Here is a 9064-nt window from a genome sequence, read left to right as displayed (position 1 = left end):
ACGGGTCTTCACGTAATTACATATTCTCCTCGTGATTCAGCATGCCGTGGCCCTCTGCGTCGTGCTGCTCGTGCCACCGCGCGCCCTGGCTTCGTATCGGCGTCCGTCATGTCGGTCTTAATTTGTACTGCCATTTCACTCCAGCCATTATGCTTTGTCATGTAACTGTGCACAAGCGCAACCCCCAAGAACTTCCCAGATTATATTTGCGGGGGTATCACCGTATCATGCTACTCCTAGCTAGTGTTAGTACAACAAGTGCATCTGAATCAACAGGATTTCTCACCGTAAGGACCTTGAAAATGAACGCAACTGCACGCAAGCTGTTCTGCTGTGCTGTGGCCCAATGAAACATGTGACTAGCCACTGGCTGCAACATGAACAAAATTGCAAGCTATTCTATCACCCAAACAAACCAAAAAGAATTTACAAAGGCCACAGAGCAAGAAAAAGAGGTGGATTCATAGGTTCGGTTCACCAGGTGTTGCGAATAACGATCAGTAAAAAAACATTAAACTATGTACCACACGGTTTCGTGTAATTCAACCGGTTCACTCAAACAATACCAGGATGATCGAATGCAGACCACCATAACTGACATGAACGGACGGGTGTTGCATTGCCATTGCAAGTTTTGGATCCTTGTGTCCTCTAAAAGATGGTACGTACGTAGCAAAACACACTTGCTGAACTCCTACCAAGCTCTGGCTCCTGGCCTCTGAAGCAGGGACTTTAACTGGGGCAGGAAACAACATCACTATATTGACATTTCTGACTGCAATTTTCCTGATATCAGTTAGTCTCACAGTACGGATGACGTATTCATGTCCAGGAAAACTGTTTTCCGCTCCATATTGTCAACATGGAGCAAAATGATACTTTGTCTTCCTTCTCCATAGTGTCTGTCAGGCATCATATCAAGATGAACCAAAATGATGCTTAGTCTGTCCCCTTCAAACTGGAGGACCTAATACCCGCAAAACACCCACAAGTGCTACTAATAAATGATACTAACTCTAGATATTGTTAGCCTGAAATTTGAACACCTAATCAGCAAAACGCACAAATGCACGACCTGCTGAAATGACAGTGTAATGCCTCTTGGTGAATCAGGTCATAGGCTCATACAGCGACAAAGATCAAGATATATCCACATATAAGATGAAATGTTCGACATGATTATTCACAGAAGGTGTTCGACAGAAATGATACATATCATTACATGAAATGAGTAATAGCACATAGTATGACTTAAAACCAGACGGGGACCTCTGGAAGGCAATGGAAACCAAACTTTTGAGGAGTAAATATGGTACACACACAAGTGCCGACAAATGCCTGCTGACGACATCAATAATCACAAATTTACTAGAACGATTAAAAGTACTGCACAACTGTGACTGACAGATGCACCATCCAAGACCGACACCGCAGGAAGAACCGACCTGCTGCATCTAGACATAAACCTCTGGAACATGCAGGGTCTTCTGATGCATTCCGTTGGTGTCCCATTGACTTATGAAATCCTTGTGCAAGCACTGCAGTGTGAGCTTCTTAAGGGCGCGAAGGGATTCAATGCCTTGAGGGACCTTGTCAAGCTTCGGCAGCGAGATAATATACAGACCTTCAACGCATGGAAGAGCGCCCTCACTGATGTTTAGCTCACTGACATCATGCATGCACTTTAAGACAAGTGTCTTCAGGTTTGGAAAGGAATTTGCAGAAAGAGCCAGAGTGCTTGCACCATGCATGTTGTTAAGTCTCAGATACGTGAGCTTTGGCATGTGCCGGGCGAGCATCTCCAGTGGATCTTCCACAAGGTGACACCCGCTTAGAGCTAGATACTTGAGATGTGTCCCATGCTTCAGAAATATCGGGCAATTTAGTGTCCCCTTGGCCCATTTCCCTCTGATAATCAACTTGTGTAGATCTGTAGACCTTGGTTGGAGAGCCTCAAAGCAAAGTTCCTCATTCTCATCCCTTGCACAAAGAAGCAAGCTTGAAAGATGTGGCATATTTGAAAGGGTAGCAAACAGATTTGCACACTCAGCGGCACTAATGTTATCAATCCACAAACTTCTTAGTTGCATCAGTTTCTTCAGCTGCTCGGCCAAGTCATTACTGGATTCCACGGTCTCAAGAGTTTGCAGTTCTTCCAAGTTGGACAGCTCTTTAGGTGCTTGCATTCCATTAAAGTACCGAAACTCTACCTGCTTCTCATCAACAAATCTATCGGCGAAAAGATGTTGCAGCTTCTTGATCTTGAAAAGCCCTCGTGGTAGCTTCTCTATTTTGGTTTGCTTGATGTCGAGGGTGTGGAGGCGAGACAAATGCTCAATAGTGTCCGGAAGTGCCTTGACCTTGGTGCGCCGTAACCCAATATAACGCAGATTGAACTGAGACCCAATCGATTTTGGCACTTCAGTTATTTCAGAGTCTTGCAGCTCAAGGACAGTAAGGTAGTTCGATGCAGATAAAATTGATGATAGCATGTCAGGCGAGGATGGAATTACTGACACTACTGTTCGAAGATGTGAAAGTTTAGCTTTCAGGGCAGTGTCCTCTTTCCATTCACATGATGACAGACGACGAATATCCATCACTGTGTTGTAATCATCTGTTGAAGCAAATCTCTCTTCTTTAGCAACAGAACTAGCTAGTTCACGCATAATATCATGCATCTTACAGATGCTGACCCTACCAAGCTCATCATACTCCACCACCTCAAGCATATTGCGATGGACCAGCTCCATGAGATTTCCCTCAGCTACCATCTCTGGCGTGTTCTTTCCCTTACTCTGCACAAAGCCTTCCGCAACCCACAGCCTCACAAGGCTGTCACTTGACATGGGGTAGTCTTCAGGGAAGAGACTGCAGTACAAGAAGCAGTTTCGGAGCTCGTCTGAAAGGTCATGGTAGCTCAGATTTAAAATTGCTCGGACATGATCATTGTTTGACAACTCGTGTCCAAGCTGATTGTACTTCTGCTTATAAACATCTAAATTTTGTCTTGAAGACAACATGCTCCCAATGGTAACAATTGCTAGAGGCAGGCCATGGCACTTTTCAACAATAGAAGCAGCAATTGTCTCAAGATCCTTGGGGCATGTGTGGTCCTTCCTGTTGTGAAAAGCCCTTCTACAGAAGAGCTTAAATGCATCAGGATTGCTCAATGGCAGGAGCTCGAGGTGACGGGTGGGAGAAGAAATTCCTGCAACATGGTCCTTCCGTGTCGTAATGATTATGCGGCTTCCTTGGAGATTCTGGAAAGCATCACATATTTTGAAGTATACCTCCTGCTCCCAGACATCATCAAGTACAATCAGATATGTTCTATTTTCAAGCATCTTCTCTATTTCCTTTTTCAAGTCATATATGTCCATTTTGTCCATGCCTGCTGACAATGGTATTTCGGTGTATCCAATCTTCCATAGTATCTTCCTCAACAGAGCATCAACAGTGTAAATTTGTGACACAACGATCCATGCATGTGCAGTGAACTTGATCTTTTCACGTTCATAAACATTTGAAACCAAGGTAGATTTTCCCAACCCGCCCATGCCTGATACTGTTATCACATTGTTCTCCGTCTCTTCAGAGTGCAGCCATCCGGTCAGCAACATCCTGTTTTCTTCAATTCCTACTAGATCTTGATCTTTCACAAATTCAGGGAAGCTGTCCTGGGACCGCCGTCTTTCAATCTCAGTAAGTGGGTCAGCGACAAGCTGGAAGGGCTGCAACCAACGTTCTTTCAACTTTACAACTTGCTCAATCTCCTCCTCTACAGCAACTACCTCATCCGCAATTTGACTGAAAACTGCATAATCTTTTCCTTTCAACAATTTCTTCAGGCGACTTTGTTCCTTATGTTTAAGTACATGGTATGAGTATTTATCCATTACATCTTCAACATGGTAGGCCACGTTGCGGACTTCCCCAATCCAATCCTTGACCCCTTTGTCCATCAGGTATACAGTGTCTATCTGCATTATTACATTACTCATCATATTCAGTTGCTGCCTTATTTGCTCAATCTTTACCGGCAGTTCTTTCAGATTAGTAACTTTTACAGAGAGCTCGGATATGATGGCCTTGATGACTTCATCTCCTAAAATGGAACCAATCTTCGTCACAGCAATAAGTACAGCCTCGGCCATTTGAGCTGTTCAGCAAAGAGAGTGCATGTTACATGATTGAGTAGAAAATTCATCTAGAATTAACTGAATTAGCTCATGCATGAATAAACAGTAGTTTATACCCCTTGGCCCATCTCATTCCATTTTTTTTCTCAACTAAATTTATCGATTTATAGCATATCTAAAATCAAACAATGATCTATCATGTGTGAAGATACTAGGTATCATCACATCAGAGAATCCCTTTGTCCACTGAAATCTCCCCATGGATCAGAGTTAACGGCACTAGTAACGGATGGAATTCCTGACTGAACTTCACCCGGCAGAATTTGGAAAAGATACGAGGATTTTGGCTCATATTCTAGAATAGAAATACCCAATCGAAGAGATAAATCGCATCACAAACAACGTTCAGTCAAAGTCATTCTCTGTTTTCAAAACTAAGGTAGAAGCACCTAGCCTAATTCAAGAAATGAATAAGTAGAGAACGTGGATGACAGGTGGCACAAAGAACAGAACAGAAGAAACCTACTAAGCTGGATGGAATATCCGATTGTCATCTCTTTTGACTGTCGTCAGGACTACAGAAAGATTTTCGTTGCAGGAAGTTTGGCAAGGCCCCCAGGATACCATGTAAGGACCAACAAGCAATTGATGTTTGTGCTAGTTGAGCGCAAAACTCTAAGCATGCACACAGAACACAACTAGTCTAGTAAATGAATCGGTGGGCTGCTAATTTATCTACTCCCTCCCGATCCGTATTAATTGTCGCTGATTTAGTACAAGTTAATTTATCACATTTGATAAGACTACATGGCACAGAGCTATCTTTCGAAAAGGGTAACTTTTGATACCGGCGGTTTCACATCATCAGCTAACCAATACTCACCTTCTAGAGAATTGTAGTATGTGGCCTATGGAGCAGGACGGCGCTTACATGCCGAATGAAGGACCAGTGTGATCAATTCTGCAGCATAAGAAGAGAGAAGTCGAACATCAGACTATGCAGCCAAGGACACAGATGTCATGCAGACGCAACTAAGAGCTAGTACGACTTTTATGACACACAATATCCACTAGTGGCAAGAACAGGATGAGATCACTGTACTGTGCATACTACTACTAGTACAATAAGATTTGGCCATTTTGGCAGCCCGTCTCGGCCTCTAGTTGGCGGTGGGACAATCTGTCGAACACATGGCAGGCGAAAACTTTTCTCTATAAAACTGCTAAAACTGCAGGCAAGCATCTAATCTAAAGCCAAAGCTTATTCGGAACACATCTGTGCGTGTGATGAACTCTCTGGCTCAGAACAGAGTACCTGATGGAAACTACGGGATCTGCAGCGGAGTCGAGGGAGCAGCTCGATCTGCAGCGGACGACAGCAAGACTGAACCGGGTTGTGAAGCTGATTCATGCGATGGACGGAGCTGTACACGGCATATCGGGCGATGGTTGAAGCTTCATCAGTACTCAGTGGCAGTGGAGGCGGCTGGTGGGTGGTGGGCGAGGGGAGAGCGAGATAAGAGGTGGAACAAGATGCGAGCAATGGAGCTACTACTGCAATCAATCAGCGAGCGATGGCGACCTGCTGTGTCTCTCCCGTCTCTTTCTCACGATCAACTTGTTCTTTTCTTAATTCCCGCAGGTCAAGTCGTGCCTCTAAAGCTTTCGTTCATTAGTGCTCGTTTAGTACAAGATGGTCGGGCAAGAACCTTTTTGCCCCAAAGTCATGCCTCGCCGAGTCATTTGTGCCAAAAAAAAAAAAAATCGCGACTTCACTGTGCAGGTCTACGTTTGATTTGATATTGCCTTTTTCCTACCTTACGCATACCCATACAACGCTCTCCGGATGGAAAAAATAGCTCCATTTTTCCTGCGGCGGGTCACGGTGACGTCTTTGCCGTGACTATACCTGGCCATACCTCGGGCCGGGCCGGGCCTAGCCAAGCCTGACGAAAAAAACCCAGGCCTGAGCCCGGCCCGGCCCGGCCATCGGGCCTGTTTTCTAGGCCCGAGCCTGGCCCGAACACGTAAAAGCCCGTCGGGCTCCGGCCCGGCCCGACCTTTAGAGAAATGCAAAAACAACGGGCCCAGGCTCGGCCCAGCCCGGACTTCAGGCTCAAAATCTAGGCCCAAGCCCGGCCCGGGGTCAGTGTCGGGCCAGGCCGGGTCGAGCCGGGTCGGCCGGGCCGGGCTTCCCATGGCCAGGTATAGCCGTGACCTTCTTAAAGGCGTTGTTTTGGAGAGGCAACTTATGGTTGTTACGTAGGGTTTCCTCTACCGTCATGGTCAGTGGACGTCGGGGTAACGACCTGGGATGGCTGATGTGCACGGAGACGGCGGTCTTGGATTTGTCGTGCGAGGACAACTCCATGGGGCAGGGCTTCTGCTCAGCACGGTTTGGGTGGTGACCGTAAGCAGCGAGGGCGGTGAGGTTGTCGTCTCGTCGAAATGTCCCAGCGGGAACAGCCAGACGGTAGGTCGAGCGGCGGCCACGGAAGTGGTGCGAGAGTTGTGGTCTGGGGGTCGTGGTCTTGTGCAGCTTGGACTGCGGGTAACTGGGTCGTGCGCAGTGGCGGAGACAGTGGGGGACCAGCAGGTCCCTGGCCCTCCTAATAACACTGAGTTAGGCCTAATATGCATGTGAATAGATGATTATTAGCAGCTAAAATAGTGTAATTTAGTGGGCTGACCGGCTGACCCTCCCCAACAAGGACTAAGAACACTCGCCTCCCTCACTCATTTTTCCTGGCTTCGTCACTGGTCGTGCGGCGTTGTAGCTCGAGGATGGGTGGTGGTATGTCAGGGCGGCAAAAGGTGGTGTCGATGGGCTACGCACGAGCGTATGGTGATTGGAAGTTGGGGTGTCAGCTTAAGGCTTTGGCGGCATTGTGGGACTTCGCCTTGCGTCGTGGAGTGGCCAGGTTGTCCTTGATGTTGATCATCAGCATGTCAAGCATTGCTTTGGACGCTACAGCTGGTGGAGTGTTGACTTCTTAACCTCTGTGGGAGGGTTTCGGGGCTGCTTCTTCCATAGAAGTCACGACTTCTCCTTTTGGTGGTAGTGGATAGCTGGCTAGTTTGGCGGTATGGGTTCCTTTTGATCTGTGTGTGTATTTCGTTGGACGTCTCATGTTTGTATTTGTCGTGGGCTTCAGCCCAAGTGTTCGAGGTTTTATATGAGCTTGGCTCTAGTTATACGATTTTCATCTGATTTTCATGATTAATTGGACAACAATCTTCTTTTTATAATTAATGAAAAGGGCAAGGATATACACGTACAACGCTTTCTTATTAGTGTCGAACAGGTATAGGGTACTACTAAGCGCCCATCTCGTTTGAATTGGTTTTACAAAGGTAGTATTCCATCTATTTTTTTAGTCTGCATATAAAACTTGGTTAAAGTCAAACTTTATCAACTTTGACTAGGTTTATAGAAAAAATATACAACTTTCACAATATGAAATCAATATTATTAGATGCATCACGAAATTAATTTTTATACAATATAATTTTACTATTATAAATGTTGATTATTTTTTATACACACTTAATCAAACTGTACAAAGTTTAACTTTGACCAAATTTTACTTGCAAACTAATAGAAACGGAGGGAGTACTATGTTATGTTTCTACCCATAAAAATCATAAATTGGTTTTACTTTGACGGTTGCTTGTCTAAATATAGCTTCCACCGCATAATGTGATATATGGAATATATGACAAAGGTGGAGTCTTGGAGTATTTCGATCGATCGGTCATATAGGCCTGAGTCAGACATCAAATAGCTTCGATTTGCATTATCCGTAGGACACCTTATATGTATCAAAATCGATATCAAAATCAAAAAGATGAAAGATGTACAATCCAATTTCTCGATTCAATAGAAGTCCAAAGAGGTGCATATGGTACCCAAATAAGAATAGGATAGATATGTCAAAAGCAGGTCTGATTACACCTATTCCTAATCCTAAATAGAATGTAAGGACGTAGGGATTTCTATGTAAACAGAGTATCCTATTTCCATAGGCTCGAATGACCCCTTCTCATAATAAGAATGTGCACGGTCTGATTCGGTATGGAATGAACTTATAATCTGATGATCGAGTCGATTCCATGATTATAAGTTCATAACCCTAGCGCCCATTCCTATTTTGGGCGGAACAGATCTACTAATTCTTTTATTCCAGTTAGTGAGAGGGATCTTGAACTAAGAAATAGACCTAGACTAATTTAGCATCTTGACTGGCTGCTTTTATTTTACTTTGTTGTCGAATAGGATAGGCATACTTTTATTTGCTTTGCCCTATTTACATTCCACATTGAAGTACAACTTTATAAAATTTTAAGGCACGCATCAATTTATGCTCCAAGGTACCTTATCTTTGAATATATACAAGGGCTATCTGAACATATATTTGTTTCTCATTTGATTATGTTATTATATGAATGACGCACGACAGTGCTTATTGTTTCATTTCATTGGGGCTACCAATACCATACATTACTACAATAATTAAACAACTTTTATTCTAATAATCGGGTTCTTGTACCATGGATGTAACGGATCATCTAATCTTCTCTATTATCAAAGGGAGTCGCTGTTTGAACGTCATCAAATTTGGTTTCGTTCCTCTCCTCCCCTCCATGGTTTTGAACAATCCAAACTAAATTGATACTTTACTTAAAATCATGTTCTGCATTAACTCAACTGAATCTTATCAAACCATGTCCTGCATTAATAACTCAATCAAATCAAATCAAATATTCTCAAAACATGAATTAAATCAAACTTTCCTTTCCTTCCCTACCCATACCCAAATCATATCAAAACCTGAACTAAATCAAAACTTTCTTTGCTTTCCCCTACTCATAATCAAATCAAACCAAAATTGGTTTCGCCCCCTCCTCTTTCTTTGTTTAGA

The 9064-nt window shown here is 44.0% G+C and overlaps 1 protein-coding gene across 1 annotated transcript; it reads right to left on the bottom strand.

Moving 5' to 3' along the window:
- Positions 1-1147: 1147 nt before the first annotated feature.
- On the bottom strand, positions 1148-5744 carry LOC123046861 (disease resistance protein RPM1). Its single transcript, XM_044470297.1, has 3 exons — positions 5458-5744; positions 5026-5103; positions 1148-4162 (listed from the first exon to the last, which is right to left on the bottom strand). The coding sequence occupies exon 3, from the start codon at positions 4155-4157 to the stop codon at positions 1455-1457; it is 2703 nt and encodes a 900-aa protein (XP_044326232.1). The 5' UTR covers positions 4158-4162; positions 5026-5103; positions 5458-5744; the 3' UTR covers positions 1148-1454.
- Positions 5745-9064: the final 3320 nt, after the last annotated feature.

The sequence above is a fragment of the Triticum aestivum genome, chromosome 2B (genome assembly GCF_018294505.1).
Source record: "Triticum aestivum cultivar Chinese Spring chromosome 2B, IWGSC CS RefSeq v2.1, whole genome shotgun sequence".
Taxonomy (NCBI): domain Eukaryota; kingdom Viridiplantae; phylum Streptophyta; class Magnoliopsida; order Poales; family Poaceae; genus Triticum; species Triticum aestivum.
The sequence above is the reverse complement of the archived record's forward strand: the minus strand, read 5'-3'. Positions and strand labels throughout refer to the sequence as shown.

What these genes read in the sequence shown, in the direction of transcription:
- LOC123046861 (XM_044470297.1), bottom strand. Translation starts at nt 4,157, where the DNA reads ATGGCCGAGGCTGTACTTATTGCTGTGACGAAGATTGGTTCCATTTTA.